The 18,437-nt window shown below is 53.0% G+C and overlaps 1 protein-coding gene across 1 annotated transcript in view; it reads right to left on the reverse strand.

Annotated features, from left to right (window-relative positions):
- The window catches only part of GRM7 (glutamate metabotropic receptor 7), a 196,682-nt gene that overhangs the window by 10,755 nt on the left and 167,490 nt on the right, over window positions 1-18,437 (reverse strand). Inside the window, 2 exon segments of the mRNA XM_066327148.1 lie at window positions 4,270-4,362; window positions 8,871-9,117. Of these exon segments, the coding sequence (XP_066183245.1) occupies window positions 4,292-4,362; window positions 8,871-9,117 (318 nt within the window). The 3' untranslated portion in view covers window positions 4,270-4,291.

Here is an 18,437-nt window from a genome sequence, read left to right on the forward strand (position 1 = left end):
CCACCTACTACCCCGCTTTTAATATCCCAGGCACTTCTAGCCATGAGTGTGGTTTTTATTCACACATCCAACTCGAAGGTGAGGGTTTAAGTGCCCTCAGAATGTCAATTTTTAAGAAAGGAAACAGTCTGACACTTCCCTGCACATTGCAAGTCTTGTATTGTGTAAGTCCTGAAAGGTGTGAGACAGTCTGCAGATAATTAATATGGGAGCCGGCAATTATATCAATGTTCCATCCAAAGCAATTATTTTTAGACGTAAAGAAGAAAGTGACACGATCCCCAAATGTTCAGACGGGAGGGAATGTTCTCTCTGAGCCCCTCTGGGAGAGCTGGGGGTGCTCCTCTGGGGAGGAGAAGCTCCAGGGAGAGCTCCGAGCCCTGCCAGGAGAGCTGCCGAGGGGCTGGGGACAAGGATGGAGGGACAGGAGCCAGGGAATGGCTCCCAGTGCCAGAGGGGATGTGGGGCAGGAATTGTTCCCTGGCAGGGTGGGGAACCGGGCACAGGGTGCCCAGAGCAGCTGGGGCTGCCCCTGGAGCCCTGGCAGTGCCCAGGGCCAAGATGCTCCTCTGTGCAACACTTAAAATAAGCACATCAGCATTCGAAGGAATTTGTGGTGTTTAGTTTTCCAGTCAGCCATTCCAGCATCAACATAGATGCACTGAAGAGCTGTCAAAGTCTTTCAATTCTGAGTGCAAATTCTCATTTCTTAGCAGCCTCCACGGAACAGAAAATCCCTCAAGTGAGGTTAAACACGGAGTATTTTCTCCGTTTGAAACTGGCCAGATTTAAAACAAAAATGACACTTTAATCCAGCAAATAATTATTCCACAGCACACACTGGGGGCTGATGAGCTACACAGCATCTCACAGCTCACACCCACAGCCTTCAAAGAGCTGGCTGTCCCCAGGGCCGCTGGGCTGTCCCCAGAGTCACCTGCCTGTCCCCAGGACCACACGGTGCTGCCTGTGCTCCCAGGGCTGTGGGCAGGAGAACAGGCAGGGAAATCCTCGGCCCTGGGGGGAACCGGAACCATTTCCCTCCTCCAGCAGCAGCCCCAGACCAGTCTGAAACCACATCGTGACTCCTCTGACAACAAGTCCCCTACAGAGCACTCGGGAATTGCATTTCTGCGCCCAGGGCAGGCAGTGACTGCACTGGTGCTGCAGCTGTGCAGTACCCAGGAGCTCCCCTGCATGCAGGGCAGGGCAGGGGTGACACCCCTGCACCCCCAGCACCCTGTGCCAGGGCAGCAGCTCCTGCCTGGGCTGGCTCCCAGCACCCCTGGAACCAGCAGTGCCCCTGTCCGTGTGTCCAGCAGCCTTCCCAAACCTTCCCTGTGCCCCTGGAACCAGCAGTGCCCGTGGCTGTGTGCCCAGCAGCCTTCCCAAACCCCCAGAGCATCCCTGGAACCAGCAGTGCCCGTGTCCGTGTGTCCAGCAGCCTTCCCAAACCCCTCAGTGCCCCTGGAACCAGCAGTGCCCGTGTCCGTGTGTCCAGCAGCCTTCCCAAACCCCCAGAGCATCCCTGGAACCAGCAGTGCCCGTGTCCGTGTGTCCAGCAGCCTTCCCAAACCCACCACAGCCCCTGGAACCAGCAGTGCCCGTGTCCGTGTGTCCAGCAGCCTTCCCAAACCCCTCAGTGCCCCTGGAACCAGCAGTGCCCGTGTCCGTGTGCCCAGCAGCCTTCCCAAACCCCTCAGTGCCCCTGGAACCAGCAGTGCCCGTGTCCGTGTGTCCAGCAGCCTTCCCAAACCCCTCAGTGCCCCTGGAACCAGCAGTGCCCGTGTCCGTGTGTCCAGCAGCCTTCCCAAACCCCTCAGTGCCCCTGGAACCAGCAGTGCCCGTGTCTGTGTGTCCAGCAGCCTTCCCAAACCCACCACAGCCCCTGGAACCAGCAGTGCCCGTGTCCGTGTGTCCAGCAGCCTTCCCAAACCCCTCAGTGCCCCTGGAACCAGCAGTGCCCGTGTCCGTGTGTCCAGCAGCCTTCCCAAACCCCTCAGTGCCCCTGGAACCAGCAGTGCCCGTGTCCGTGTGTCCAGCAGCCTTCCCCAAACCCACCACAGCCCCTCATCCCCCCAAGAAGCGCTGTGGCGCTCTCCCTGCCCCAGCAGTGCCCAGGGCCAGCCTGGGGCCCCCAACCCCAATTCCAGAGCAGTGCAGAGCCAAGGCTGTGCCAGCTCTGTGCCGGGGCCAGCGCAGGGAGCTGCTCCTCGTGTCCCCAGCCCCGGCAGAGCCCCAGGCTGGGGAGGTGCAAAGTGCTGCAGACTCTCCTGCAGGGCCAGTGCCACCCTGCAGCTCTGCGGAAGCCTCAGGTGGCTCCTTGCCCTGCTGGCTGATGGACAATTCCTCCCCTCACACAGCCACCACCGAGCGTTTCTCAAGCCTTGTATTTTCATCAGCCTCCAGAGCAGAGAAGTCCCATTTGTCACTCCCAGGCAACAATTGAAAGCATTACAAACACATCTCCCTGTGCATCCGCGGCAGACATTGATACAGTCACGTCAGGGCTCAGCTCTGTTCATTCCTGCTACAAACACCTTACCGGCAAAACAAGTGTCAATTTGCAGCAGGCCGATGTTTTCCTGCTAGCCCGGCTTTGGTTTTAATGCACTGCATTGTTTCCTGCTGCTCCCTGCTTTGTATTCCTGGGAAAACAAATCAAACCAACAAGCAGGGCTCGGGAGCTGGAGCAGCGGCGCTGGGGCAGAGATGGAAAACACCGGCAGCACCAGCACAAGCCCGAACCATCCCTGGCTGTAGCGTGTTCAGAGCTTTGCTGGACCAGATTTTAAAATCTGCTTAAAGAATCGGAGTGGCCAATCGGTTTTTACAGTATTTGGGTGACAGAGTTACCTGTGTGCCTTTGCAGGCAGCAGTTCCTTGGGTTATCTCCATTATTACATGGGAAAAAAAATCCTTTTAGAATCCAAGCTCCTAATTAGTTTTTGTACCATTAAAAAAAAAAAAAAAAAAAAAAAAAAAGCTTTGTTTTATTTTAAAAATCGATTTCTCCTGAGCTTTAGGTGTCTTCCATCTCTCTCTCTCTCCTCTCCTTCCTTTAGCGATCTCGGTTTCGCAGATCTGCCCTGTCCTGGCTGCCCTTTGTGCAGGATGCTCGGAGAAGCCCCTTCTCCTCCCGGCCCTTGTTCCAATTCCCCAGCCCTTGGATGCTCCTGGGCTCCTCGGACAGCCTCAGCCTCCCTTTCTGCCTGAGCTGCAGTGGGTGTAATGGCCCTGATTCGGTACAGTAAAATCCAACTGGAGCACTCAGAGGGCTGAACTGGAGCTGGAGCCGGGGCAATTCAGAGACACCGGTAATTTCCTTTCCTCTGACTCACAGACTCAATTCAAGCAGCATTCCAGCCTTGGCCGATAGAAGTTCTCGCCTATTAAGGCCCAGCTAAACATTCGGAAGGCTGAATACAGTGATTTTCCCAGTGCTCAGAGCCACGGGAACCGGGTCAGCACAACCCTCTGTACCTGGGCAAAGGCTCCTGAGCACCCGGGAGCGGTGAGAACTACTCATCAGTGGCTAACACATCCCTCCCCTGTCAGAACTACTCCTGAATGGCTAACACATCTCTCCCCTGTCAGAACTACTCATCAATGGCTAACACATCCCTCCCGTATCCAACTGCCGCAGGGAAGCAGGAATTCCTGCCGGATGCAGCCCCAGCCACCCCGGAGCTCACACATCAGCAGGTCACCACCAGGCAGCCACGACACAGGCAAAGCCAGCCCTCAAAAATTGTTCACTCGTGCTCCCAGGGGGGCAGCGGTCACTGGGAGGAGCAGCTCTCCAAACCCTCTCGGAGCCGGTTCCAGCTCTGCAGTGGGCAGGGTTGCTCACACCTGGGCAGGTGTTCTCTCTCCCCCAGAGGTGCTGGGGTCCCCCAGGGAACACTGCCTGGCCCTGCTGTCACATCTGGGGGCCAGAATTAGCTTCTGATCATTCGTTTGTCCATTTTTAAACAAACCTCCCCAGCCTCAGAGGCTTTTCGGGGGTCCCAGGGCAGTGGGAGCAGGAGAGCCCAGGGCTGGTGTTGGGGACCCCAGGCCCTGGAGCGGCCCAGGTCAGGGCTCTGCCCTTTCCAGGCCAACCCTCCCATGGCACATTTTGGTAATGGGCTTGTGAACAATTTTTAAGTTAGGTATTACTTTAAACACAGCTCCACTAATGAACATTTCTCATATAATTACGTATATAATAAAAATCATCATCATCATCATTTGAGAATAAAAGAAGAAAAGCTGGTTTTTCCTTACCTTTTTGGAAAGCAGGCAAAAGCTATACAGTAGGTGGAAGAGTGTACCAAGTAACAGACTTTTGAACACTCTTTCTTACTGCTGGTATGGAGTCTACAGGGAAAGTAAATACATTGAGTGTAGGACAGGTCTGGGACAGGGCACAGCTCACAGCCTGCAGCTCCTGCCATCCCTCTGCCCACTCTGGGCACTGCAAAGCTCAGGGGCACCAGCACAGGAGCCCGGCCCCGGGCAGAGCCAGGCCAGGGGGCTCAGGGACCTCCAGACACGGGAGAGCTGCTCCCAGCGGAGCGGGGCTGCCTCTGCAGCCTTTTCCTTCCTCTCCCCTGAACAAGCTCCAGGATATTTTGGCTGCAGTTTCAGCCCTCCTCAGCCACAGAGTCACTCCCAGGTTCCTTGGCAGCACCGACAGCCAGTTCGGAGTGTTTTCCTCGGGAAGGAGCGATCACATGTAAACCCCAGCAGAAGTTAAGGGCGCGTTGGAGGTTGAGGCGTTTCCCTCCCGGGCTGACACTGTGCTCCTGCAGCACAAACTGGAGCACACAGCCCACACAGCCCACTGCCTGCTGCACCTCGGCCCGCACAGAAACCCCTTCCCAGATGGTGTGGGATCACCCAAAGGCACTCAGGAGCACAGGACTGACCCCGGGGCCAGAGCTGCTGTGCACCAAATCCTGCCCGTGCCAAACGTGGGCAGGGGGGACAGCAGGCACAGGGCAGATGGCAAGCACCAACCATCAACAGTTTCCTAAATAGATTGGGAGCTTTGGCCTCGATTTATCCCACTCAGCACGAAGCCCTCCCACGGCGTGGCTGGGGAGCTCAGCCTGAGAAAGTTCTGCCTTCCCGGAGACCCCAGGAATGTGTGACACAGGGAGTCCCTTCTGCTGAGGGGTGGGAGATGAGGTCACTGCCTGTCCAGTGATTCTCCTTCCCTGGTTATCAGTGGCTCCTCTTAGACTCACTCCAAACCCCTCTCCCAAGTGCTTGGGACATTTTGTCCTGAGCCCAAATTCCCAGATCAGCCCAGAGCTGTGGGCAGCGGTCCCTCAGCTCCTGCCCATCACCACAGAAAGGTGTGGCTGGGAGGAGACCCCAAAGCCCATCCAGTGCCCCCCTGCCATGGCAGGGACACCTTCTAACCTTCCCCAGTGCCCACCCTGGCCTTGGGCACTGCCAGGTGTCCAGGGGCAGCCACGGCTGCTCTGCTCCTTTAAAGGCCCACTAAAACCTGGAGGTTTTTTCAGGGCTGTTTCACTGTAAAACCACCCACATTGTGCTTGTGCTTTGCCTGTGGCTTGTGAGTAGGACAAGCCATAAACCTCATCCACCTGGGCTCAGCCCTCAAATTGCCAGTGTTTGGAGGTGCCCAGGTCCTGTGCTGGTGCTCCCTGGGGCTGGGGAGGTGGGAAACACTCAGGGCTGTCCAGCAGCAGCCAGCAGCTGAGCAAGCAGCAGCAGCAGCCCATGAGCCAGAGCAGAAAATCAAACTGCAAACCCCCACTGTACTCACACGGCCTGAGCTGGGCCAGGACACTCCTGAATTCACTCTGAGAGTAACCTGGCTGGTTTTGGTCCTCTCCAGGAATTCCCCCCCTGAGCTCCAAGAGCCAAACCATGTCCCTGGCAGAGCCCTGGGGGCACCAGGCTGCCCCTGCCCCAAGGCTGAGGCCACCAGGGGCCAGCCCAAGGAGCAAAGGCAACCTCATGGAGAAACGCTGAAAAAACTTCCTTTGGTTTTCCTTTGAAAGCAGGTGTTTGAGGTTATTTTAAAAATTGCTCCAAGAATTGATGCATCCGGGGCAATTTGTAATTCTCATTTGCTGTTTTCTGATTGGTAAAACGTTAGAAATTTCCCTATTCACAGCAGAATATATATTCAAAGCGAAATTGCTATAAAAACATCAAACACATTTTTATGAATGGACACCATACTCAAAATTTCACCGAAAATCAAGTTTGAGGACTTTTGCTTGGATGTTCTGACTTTCAACAGAATATTTAAACTTTAAAAAAAGAAACTGAATTCAGGTGTTCAGTGATTGACTTTCATTCACATCCATGACCACTGCCTGATCAGGGGGCTGATCAATAACCTAATCAATGCTGTGGGGCAGTGACTGTAGCAGTTACCCTGTGACTAATGTACCCAAACCCTTTAAAGTACAGCAGAAGTTTTATTCCATTTGATTTTCTAATAATTGCTATGAACACACAGACCTGGGCAATGAATGATTAGTGCTGGTGCAGCTGAGACTATGAACAGATGGAGTTCTATAGAAATAATGAAAATGTTTTTAAAAACACGTATTTTACAAATGACGGAAAAGGAGTAAAAGTTTATAAACCAGAAACTCAGAGGTTGGACATTTCCTAACAATCACATTTTTGAGCTTTAAAATCCCACTCAGGGAAGGCTCAAGGCAGAAGTGGCCTATCTGGGCAAGCCAGGGACCTCTGCCCCTTGTGCCTCTGAAAAACATCTTCTGGTCTACAGCCCTGGATTAAAATGGGGTGTCTGGCCAGAACCACGGGGGTTAGGTGAGAAGTATTTATTTATAGGAAAAATATTCCCTTCCCAAAGAAAAACCTGCCTGTTCCTTGGTGGGAGGGGAAAATATTCTCGGAAGGCAGCCATAAGATGTGCACAGGAGGATGAGAGCAGGAGGGGACCCTGCGGTGGGATGTCCCCAGAATGGGCTTCCCCCAGGGGACACTGCAGCCCACAGCTTGGGTGCTTTTCTCTCTGTTCAAGTTTTGGCACGAAATTCTCACATTCGGGGTTTTGTGGGGGACAAACTAATTTCAGCTTAGTTGATCCCACCAGTGATTTGTGAGGTGCACCAGCAACACATTCCCCGGGCCTGGCCCAGCCGCACTTCAAATTCTCTTTTCCTTCCTTCCCTCGCTGAGATTTGCCTTGGCAGAGGACCCTGAGTGTCACTGAGTGACGCCCCCGGGCAGGAATCCCGTTTATCTCCTCCTGCACTCAGGGCTCTGTCCCCTACAGCTGGATGAGGCTAAAACAGCCCTTAATTTGGGAGAACCATTTCCTCCCTGGCCCGTGTCAGAAGCCCAGCCCAGCAGCCAAGGCTGAATTTCCTTTTCCCAGCTGGAATGTGTTTTGTACACCTGCATGATCAGACATCAGAGAGAGATCCTGCAGGGGTGAGCAGGGGGAAAGTGCTGTGCCAGGGATCTGCTGCCTGCTCCCACTCTGCCCTGACAGCAGAGATGCTGCTCCCAGGCAGGAATTCCAGCATTAACCAGGCAGGAATTCCAGCAGGATTATGACCAGTCAGGAATTCCAGCATTAACCAGGCAGGAATTCCAGCAGGATTATAACCAGGCAGGAATTCCAGCAGCTTTAATCAGGCAGGAATTCCAGCAGCATTAACCAGGCAGGAATTCCAGCAGGATTATAACCAGGCAGGAATTCCAGCAGGATTATAACCAGGCAGGAATTCCAGCAGGATTATGACCAGTCAGGAATTCCAGCATTAACCAGGCAGGAATTCCAGCAGCATTAACCAGGCAGGAATTCCAGCATTAACCAGGCAGGAATTCCATCAGGATTATGACCAGGCAGGAATTCCAGCAGCATTAATGAAGCAGGAATTCCAGCAGCATTAATGAAGCAGGAATTCCAGCAGCACCAAGGGACAGGAGGTGGCAGGGATCCCAGCAGCAAAGGGATCAGTGGAGCACGGGCAGGGAAAGGACATTTCTGCACATTCAGATCTGGTTTTTCACAAAAACTGCAGACGTGCCCAAACCTTTGCAGTGTGCTGAGGAGTTGTGCAGCTGTCTCCTTCCTCAGCTCCTTCCAGATTCAAATGCAAATCAAATTTGATGGCCCCAGTCTGTAATTTCGTGCTGTGCTATCCTCTGCTATGCACATCAAGGAAACTAGAAGTGTCTTTGCCATCTATTTTCCTTTTAAATCGGTGGGAAGATTTGCATTAAGACCAGATAAAATCCCTAAATGGGAATCTTCAGGGATTGTGAGGTTCTTGCAAAGCAACTTTGCGAGAACCAGGATGAAAACTTGGGTTACCAGAGTTACTGATGGACTTGGTGCTTGCCAAGGAACCTGTCCCTGCCAGGGCCAGCTGGACACGGGCTGCAGGGCTCTGTGCCCAGGATTCTGTGCCCAGGGATGTGCTGATCCGGGTTTGGTGCCCAGGGATGTGCTGACCCATGTTTGGTGCCCAGGGATGTGCTGATCAGGGCTCTATGATCAGGGCTTTCTGCCCAGGGATGTGCTGATCCCTCACCCACAAAAAGGAAGCAGGGGCACCACGAGTCACCCACACCTCCTAAACCCTTCCTGACGCACTCCTGCCCAACGGCACGGCTCAAAAACCGGGGACAAAACCAGAGAATTCTCAAAACACCACACGAGAGCTGTGAACCCTGGGATGGAGCAGAGCAAGCAGGTGAAGGCCTGGGGTGAGGGTGAAGGAAAGCCCAAGGTGAGGGTGAAGGAAAGCCCAGGGTGAAGGTGAAGGAAAGCCCAGGGTGAGGGTGAAACACTGGGGTGAGGGTGAAGACTCGGGGTGCAGGGTGAAGGCTGGGGCGCTGCAGAGCCCCGTACTCACTGTTGGGGTCCACGTTCTCGCAGAGCTCGGTCTTGGCCTCGCCGTTGGGCCGGTCGCTGGGCTTGTGGGACAGGCGCGAGGACATGGTGGCCGCCGTCACCACCGCCTTGAAGCTGCGCTTGCGCTTCTGCACGTTGAGCTCGGGGTGGAAGATGATGATGTAAACCTTGGGCATGTAGAGCATCCCCAGCGCCACCGACGCGCTCAGGTTCATGGAGATGGTGAGCGTGGTGGTCTGGATGTAGAGCTGTGGGACGACAGAGAGCGGGTCACACACGGCGGGCAGGGCTGTGACACTTCACACAGGAACTGCAGCTGATTCCTGACAGAGATATCCACTGATTCCTGACAGAGATATCCACTGATTCCTGACAGAAATATCCACTGATTTCACACAGAAACACCCACTGATTCCTGACAGAAACACCCACTGATTCCTGACAGAAACAGCAACTGATTCCTGACAGAGATATCCACTGATTCCTGACAGAAATATCCACTGATTTCACACAGAAACACCCACTGATTCCTGACAGAAACAGCAGCTGATTCCTGACAGAAACAGCAGCTGATTCCTGACAGAAACAGCGACTGATTCCTGACAGAAATATCCACTGATTCCTGACAGAAACAGCAACTGATTGTTGACAGAAATACCCTCTGATTCCTGACAGAAATACCCACTGATTCCTGACAGAAACAGCAGCTGATTCCTGACAGAAATACCCTCTGATTCCTGACAGAAACACCCTGTGATTTCACACAGAAACACCCTGTGATTCCTGACCAGTCTGCATGTGTGGCACACCACGGGCAGGGCTGCAGCACTTCAGCCATAAATACCCGTTGTAAAGTATTTTTTAACCAGTTTATGTGTATTACACATTGGGCCTGGCTGGCCTGCAGCAGTTCACACACAAACACTCATTTTACACTGACTTTTCACCTGTTTGCATGTCTTACACCCCGAGCCTGGCCAGGCTGCACACCTCACACACAAATACCAATTGTAAAGGGATTTTTAACCAATTTCCATGTGTTACACCCCGAGCCTGGCCAGGAGCACACCTCACACACAAATACCCATTGTAAAGGGATTTTTAACCAATTTCCATGTGTTACACCCCGAGCCTGGCCAGGAGCACACCTCACACACAAATACCCATTGTAAAGGGATTTTTAACCAATTTCCATGTGTTACACCCCGAGCCTGGCCAGGAGCACACCTCACACACAAATACCCATTGTAAAGAGATTTTTAACCAATTCACGCTTGTTGTACACTGGGTCTGGCCAGGCTGCAGCATTCACACACACACACCCATTTCACACGGATTTTTCACCAGTTTGCAATGAGGGTGTGTGAGCTGAGACCTTTGCACTGCAGCCACTGTGATGTCCCCCCAAACGCACCAAGAGCCTCAGTGCCTGAACACAATTCCCACAGTGAGTTACGGCACAGCTTTGGCTCATCGACTGAGAGTGCAGATCAGATCTGGACTGAAATCATCCTGATATAAATTAGGCTTTAGCTGAGCTGTAAGTTATAGAAGAGAAGCTATAATAACACATTATTATGGCTTATCTTGTAAAAGATAAGCCATAATAATAATCAGTAGAAATTTCTGACTTTCAAAAACATTGAGGAAGGTGGGATTTTCTTCTTTTAACTTATTTCAATTCTCTCCAATTCACTGAAATAAATCAGCAGAGGGTACACAACAATTTCTGTGCTTGTGACACTCTGCTGTGCTCATTATTAGTAAAAATATTTTCAACTCAGGGAGCAGGTACTGAGAGGAGTATTCAAAGGAACCACAGGGATTAAAAAAATGTGCTCTGCAAACACAGAGGGGTAGAAAAGCCCCTTTTACCCCCGTTTTTAAACACCTGTCTTTTCAGAAACACACGTAACAGACAAACCAGAACAATTCCCAGGACTTTAGAGGATCCAGCACAATTCCCAGGCCCAGAGGCAGCTCAGTGAGGGGCTGCAGAGGCAGCAGCAGCTCTGCAGAGCCTCTCCAGGATCGGAATATACGGGAATTCCAGAGCCATGGGAACGCATCACACACCCAGGGTGGTTCCTTCAGAACAGGTTCCTCCTCTCCTCTCCTCTCCTCTCCTCTCCTCTCCTCTCCTCTCCTCTCCTCTCCTCTCCTCTCCTCTCCTCTCCTCTCCTCTCCTCTCCTCTCCTCTCCTCTCCTCTCCTCTCCTCTCCTCTCCTCCTCCTCTCCTCTCCTCTCCTCTCCTCTCCTCTCTCTCCTCTCCTCTCCTCTCCTCTCCTCTCCTCTCCTCTCCTCTCCTCTCCTCTCCTCTCCTCTCCTCTCCTCTCCTCTCCTCTCCTCTCCTCTCCTCTCCTCTCCTCTCCTCTCCTCTCCTCTCCTCTCCTCTCCTCTCCTCTCCTCTCCTCTCCTCTCCTCTCCTCTCCTCTCCTCTCCTCTCCTCTCCTCTCCTCTCCTCTCCTCTCCTCTCCTCTCCTCTCCTCTCCTCGTTCTGGAGCTCCCACACTCCGCTCCTCCAATGTCCCCAGAGCTCAGTGCTCCTGCTCTGGCACCCAGAGCTCCCACATGTTTAATTTTTACATGTTTCATTTTATAGATCTAATTTTTATTTATTTAATTCTAATAGATTTAATGCAATATATTTATTTTTGGGTAAATTTAATTTTGATATATTTCATGTTCAGATATGTATTTTTATTTATTTAATTCTAATAGATTTGATTTTTATAGATGTATTTTTCGATAAAGTTAATTTTGTTGTATTTAATTTCATATATTTGATTTTATTTATTTAATTCTAATATATTTGATTTTTATATATGTATTTTCGATAAATTTAATTTAGATATATTTAATTTTATCGATTTTATTTTATTTACTTAGTTCAAATATATTTAATTTATATATATATATTCCGATAAATTTAATTGTGATATCTTTAATTTTATAGATTTGATTTTATTTAATTCTAATATATTCGATTTTTATAGATGGATTTTCGATAAATTTAATTGTGATATCTTTAATGTTACAGATTTGATTTTATTTATTTAATTCTAATATATTCAATTTTTATAGAGGTGTTTTTTGGATAACTATCATTTTGATCTATTAAATTTTGCTCTCTTTAATGAGGGACATTCTGCAGCGGGGCAGGCACAGGCTCCAGGGGCTGCCCCAGTGGGGACTGGTGTAACTGGGAGCCGCGACCTTCGCTCCGACCCTTTCCCCTTGGTCCTGCCTGTGGCCGGCAACAGCAGCAGCCGCTCAGGAGCTGGAATTCTGCTTCTTCCCTGGCACGGGGTGGAAGGTGGCTCATCGACCCGAGGAGAAAAGCGCCTTTGCAGCACGAGGAGAGTCTCCTGACAAACGGGAGCGGCGCCAGGATAAGGCAAACCAACAGATCTGCTTATTATGCCCAGCCTCAGCTTTCTGTGTTTTATCTCTGCTGCGTGCTTTTACCAGTCAGACATAAAACCGCAGTTTACGTGAAACTATTTCATTCCTTATTTCGCTCCTTCTGATAAATTCTGGGGAAGCGTTTTAGATGAATGCAAATGGGTGACTTAAAGTACAAAGGATCAGATTGAACCGACAATGGCACTCTAATAACTCATGCGCGCCTTTTCCAGCGCCGCTCGACCTGCCAGCCCCCAACCCGAGATTCAATTAGGAAATGGAGATGCACATTTAGTGAGAGATGCTCCAACTCGGCGGCAATGAGAAGGAGCTGCCCCAGCCTGGAGGGGACGAGGCCCTGGGGTGACACCAGAGTGACCCTGCAGCGTCTGGAGGGAACTGGGGACACCACGGACAGGGATGGAGGGCACGGCACAGGGAATGGCTCCAGGCTGCCGGAGGGCAGGGCTCAGTGGGACACTGCCATCGAATCCTTCCCCGGAGCCTGGCACAGGGTGCCCAGAACAGCTGGGCAGTGCCCAAGGCCAGGCTGGATCCACCTGGGACACTGGGAGGTGTCCCTGCCGTGGGGTTTAATCCCTGGATGATTTAATGTCCCTCCCAACCCATCCCGGGCTGGGATTTAATGTTCCTCTCAACCCATCCCGGGCTGGGATTTAATGTCCCTCCCAACCCATCCCTGGATGATTTAATGTCCCTCCCAACCCATCCCGGGCTGGGATTTAATGTTCCTCCCAAGCTACCCCTGGATGATTTAGTGTCCCTCCCAAGCCATCCCTGGATGATTTAATGTCCCTCCCAACCCATCCCGGGCTGGTGCCAGAGGAGATCCAGGCTTCCTAAAGCCAGTCCTCTGTTGGTCTCCCAGGCCACCCCCCTGGAGGGTTTGAAGCCACATCTGCTGTGACAGAAGCACAAAGTCATTCTGAAGGGTCGTCCTCACCCAAATCTCCTCTCTCAAGCTGACTCTGACTTGTGACAAATTTTAACTTCTCACGCTGCTGCAAATGCAGCGGCTTTGAAGCGAGCGCTGGAGAAAACCCAACCCCGAGGACATCATTCACATGCAAAAGCACCTAGATTTTATCACTTCTTTTACATAAGTGATTTCCATTTGAATTTTAGATATTTTTTTTATGTTTTCCAGATTCTGGCTTTATTCATGCAAATCACAAAAATTGCCTTCAAAACCTTGAGAGAAAATTGGACTGGTCCGGACCGCACACATCTAATAGCGGGCAATTTTTCTAGAACAAAATCCATCGGTGGCAGACTGTGGATGAGCTGTGGTTGCCCCGGGAGGAACTGCAGGGTCAGGCCTCTGTCTCTGCCAGCCCAGGAGAGGGTCCCAGCTGCTGGGCCAGAGGAACTGAACTCACAGTTTTATAACAGCAACTCGGAGCTTCAGGGCTTTGAGAAGTCCCTTCAGGAGTCAGAAATCCTTTTCGCAGGCTAAAGCTTTGCCTTCAGTCTAATCAGGAGCAACTGCTCCTCTTTTCTAAATCAGCTTTCTAATTATGCTCTGAATTGTGTTATGTTGCAATATGGAAATAAAGTGGTAACTGGAGATATTTTTGGGCCCGTGCTATTACAAGCTAATTTATCTCACTTTTATATGGGAATTAAAACAAATGTTCTTACAGATGAAGGGGATGCTTTATAAATCTCCCAGAAGGCTTTTCCAGGTCATCTGAAGATTCTATCTCATTCTCTACATGATGTTGTGCAAACATAAGAACGAGAAACACTTTTTAATAAAAATTAAAATTAGCCTCCCCTGCGCCGTGTGTTTGCAGAAACACGGAGGTGAAAGGAGCTGAATGCAAACGTGCCCCGGGACATTTCGGTGTCCGAGGGCTGGGTGAGGACCCCCCACCCTCCCTGGGGAGCTCCCTGAGAGCCCCGAAGGCAGCAGGACACGGTCCTGTCCCCTCGGACGGGCTGATCCCGCAGGTCCAGGCACAGCCAGCTCTGTCCTTGTGGGGCTGCCCCTGGAGATGGGACCTGCACAGGGACAGAGCTCCTGCCTCACAGCCAGGACACCCCTGAGCTCCTTCCCGAGGCGCAGGTCCCCTGATGGTGATGTAAATCCCTGTGAGGTATCCACACATCCCTGCCCTCCTGAGCCCTGTTCCCATGCACACAACCCCTTCCCTGCTGGGGTGCAGCAATCCCATAAACCCCCCCAGGGCCAGAGGGGATGGGGATGCTCCTGGAGATGGTCCAGGGAGCTGGACAAGTGTCACACAAGTGTCAAGGTCTGGGAACAAACCTGACCTATGACCAACTGCCAGGAGCTGTGCTGAACACAGGAATTACAGCAGAAATGGCAAGGCAGGCACAGGGAGCCTCTGGGCCACCCCTTCGTTCTCAATTCTGTGCCTGGCAATCATACCAAAGGTGCCACTGAAGGATGGGATTTTAGTGTCACAAAATGTCCCTTCAGTGGCTGCTTGTTGTGCAGCCTGGCAGTGCCCAAAGAGCCCCACTGCTCCTGGCCGGGCTGCACATCCCAAAACCCAAGTGGTTTGGGTGGGAAGGGACCTGAAATCCCACCCAGTGCCACCGCTGCCATGGCAGGGACACCTCCCACTGCCCCAGGGACACCTCCCACTGTCCCAGGTGCTCCAACCCCAGTGTCCAGCCTGGCCTTGGGCACTGCCAGGGATCCAGGGGCAGCCCCAGCTGCTCTGGGCACCCTGTGCCAGGTTCCCCACCCTGCCAGGGAACAATTCCTGCCCCAGATCCAATTTATGCCAACAAAATGAGAATTCCTCAAATAGAAGCATCTGAGAGACCAACTTGCTGAGGGGAAAATCACATCCCAGCCCCTGTGGCAGCCGTGCCCAGGATGCAGGGATGCTCTGATGGATCATGTCCCAGCACGTTCCTGGCAGCAGGAGGCTCAGCCCTCAACAGGAGAACTCCATCCTAATCCCAGAGAGTCACACCTGCAGAGGCCACAGGCAAAGGCAGCCAGCACGGAGTGAACGGGGCTAAAAGCACAAATTCCCAATTCCCAGTGCCTGCGTGGCAAAACTGCTCCTGCTGCTGTCACCTTGTCAGAGCCACTGCTCATTTTCACCTCCCGAGAGCACCCAGCACATCGAGTTTTCCAGCTCGTGGTTCACAGGCAAACGTGTGCAGGAGAGCTGAAGTGAATGTCTGTATTTTAAATATCTCAGTTATTCCAGCGAAATATTTTATACAGCTTGTTCCCTTATATTAGGAACTTCCTTGTGCAAGGAATTTGCATGCACCAAAAATAAACATTTATGGGTTGTATCCGTAACTTGTGTGATAATTCAAAATAGCAAACATTGAAGCGCTTGCTCTGAGGGCTCTGATGCAGATGCAGAAGAGGAGGGATTTTGTTCCTCTAGCCTGCAAGAGAAGCTCTAACAGCTTATCTGGAAGGAAATTAAATTAGCCAGATAATTGGAGAGAGCGGCAACGGAAAAACAAGTGCTGCTTTCAGACAGCATCTGATGGCTGAGGGAGGAACTGGAGCAGCAGCAGGGGCAATCCCACAAGTCACACGTTCACACAGACAATATTCAGCAGGTTCCTCCTCGGCCTTGGCTTTCTGCAGCAGCCACAGGGACAACAGAGGTGCCCAGGAACTGCTCAGAGCCACCTGGGAGCTGCTGAGCCAAGGAGGGAACAGTGCTGGCCCTGGCTCCAGGGGTCACCTGCAGGGACAGGGCTGTGGGGTGAGCTCTGGGTGTCCCTGCCCTGCCCAGGGTCACCTTGATGGGACAGGGCTCTGGGGTGAGCTCTGGGTGTCCCTGCCCTGCCCAGGGTCACCCTGCATGGACAGTGGGCTGTGGGGTGAGCTCTGGGTGTCCCTGCCCTGCCCAGGGTCACCCTGCATGGACAGTGGGGTGTGGGGTGAGCTCTGGGTGTCCCTGCCCTGCCCAGGGTCACCCTGCAGGGACAGGGGGCTGTGGGGTGAGCTCTGGGTGTCCCTGCCCTGCCCAGGGTCACCCTGATGGGACAGTGGGGTGTGGGGTGAGCTCTGGGTGTCCCTGCCCTGCCCAGGAGAAGCTCTGCCGCCCTTTGGGCTCCTCCCTGCGCCGTGTGTGCTGTGTGTGACCCTGTGCCCACTGTGGGTGCAGGGGTGGGCTGTGAGCCCTGCCCGGGGGACGGGGACAAGTCCTCCCTGCAGGTCCTGACAACAGGGACAGTGACAACAGGGGGACAGAGACCTGCACGTCCCTCTCCTGGCTTTCCTTCCCTGCCCATTACACGTCCACAGGCCAGGGATGGGATGTGCAGTGGATGAGGTGTCCCCCCAGGAGCCAGCTGTCCCCAGGGCAGGTGTCCCCCCAGGAGCCAGCTGTCCCCAGGGCAGGTGTCCCCACAGGAGCCAGCTGTCCCCAGGGCAGGTGTGACCCCAGGAGCCAGCTGTCCCCAGGGCAGGTGTCCCCACAGGAGCCAGCTGTCCCCAGGGCAGTCCCCACAGGAGCCAGCTGTCCCCAGGGCAGTCCCCACAGGAGCCAGCTGTCCCCAGGGCAGGTGTCCCCACAGGAGCCAGCTGTCCCCAGGGCAGGTGTCCCCTCAGGAGCCAGCTGTCCCCAGGGCAGTCCCCACAGGAGCCAGCTGTCCCCAGGGCAGGTGTCCCCACAGGAGCCAGCTGTCCCCAGGGCAGGTGTGACCCCAGGAGCCAGCTGTCCCCAGGGCAGTTCCCACAGGAGCCAGCTGTCCCCAGGGCAGGTGTCCCCACAGGAGCCAGCTGTCCCAGGGCAGATGTCCCCACAGGAGCCAGCTGTCCCCAGGGCAGATGTCCCCACAGGAGCCAGCTGTCCCCAGGGCAGGTGTCCCCACAGGAGCCAGCTGTCCCCAGGGCAGGTGTGACCCCAGGAGCCAGCTGTCCCAGGGCAGATGTCCCCACAGGAGCCAGCTGTCCCCAGGGCAGTCCCCACAGGAGCCAGCTGTCCCCAGGGCAGATGTCCCCACAGGAGCCAGCTGTCCCCAGGGCAGATGTCCCCACAGGAGCCAGCTGTCCCCAGGGCAGTTCCCACAGGAGCCAGCTGTCCCCAGGGCAGGTGTCCCCACAGGAGCCAGCTGTCCCAGGGCAGGTGTCCCCCCAGGAGCCAGCTGTCCCCAGGGCAGTCCCCACAGGAGCCAGCTGTCCCCAGGGCAGGTGTCCCCAGCGCAGCAGGAGTGTCCTGAGCCCTCCCCAGCCCTGCTGCTGCCTCACCCGCGGCCCTGGGGCTGAGCAGGGTTGCTGTCACAGCAGGACTTGGCTGGGTTTCAGGCACAGCCAGAGGGAAGAGCTCCAGAAATCCCATTATCAATCCTCAGAAGTGTCTAACGTCTCTTGCTCGGCATTCCTGTTTGTGATCAAAGCTCTAAAATAAGTTACACGTCGCTAAAAGAGACAAACACAAAGTGCAGCAGGAGTAATGTACATCCTCAACCTCTATTATTAAAATAATGGCTTTTCCCTCTCTCACGGGCTGAGCACTTGGCTTTTTTGAGCTAGAAATAATTCTTCATCTGTCACTTCTTCCAAAAAAACAAAGAACAAAACAAAAAAGGCAAGGCAAAAGAGAAAGCCTTCATTTCATTGCTCCCTCTTGCCACTGCACTGCTAAATTGACTGACACACAATCTTGGCATTTTCGGGTATTCAGAGCCAGGCTCTGGCTGCTGTTGTAAATCATATTTCTCCACACTTATTGCATTTTATTCATTTTATACATGACCAGAGATTAGAGTTCAAATGAAACAGATTTTGCTATCCTTCTTATATTCCAAACGTCACCAGTCTAGAAATCTTTAATTTCACTCACTTCAACTATTGAATAATTCAATGAAAAAGGAGAAAAAAACCCCAACCCTGCAACCCTCGGCTTGAGATTTTGTGGGAAAATAAAGTGAGACCCCAAGGGCTGTGTCTCCCCCAGGGGCACACAGTGTCCCCAAATGCACACACAATGTCCCCAAATGCATACACAATGTCCCCAGGGCACACACAGTGTCCCCAGGGCACTCACAATTTCCCAAGGGCACACAGTGTCCCCAAGGGCACACAATGTCCCCAAAGGCACACACAGTGTCCCCAAGGGCACACAATGTCCCCAAAGGCACACACAATGTCCCCAAGGCACACACAATGTCCCCAAAGGCACACACA

This window comes from Sylvia atricapilla, chromosome 11 (genome assembly GCF_009819655.1).
Source record: "Sylvia atricapilla isolate bSylAtr1 chromosome 11, bSylAtr1.pri, whole genome shotgun sequence".
NCBI classification, from domain to species: Eukaryota; Metazoa; Chordata; class Aves; order Passeriformes; family Sylviidae; genus Sylvia; species Sylvia atricapilla.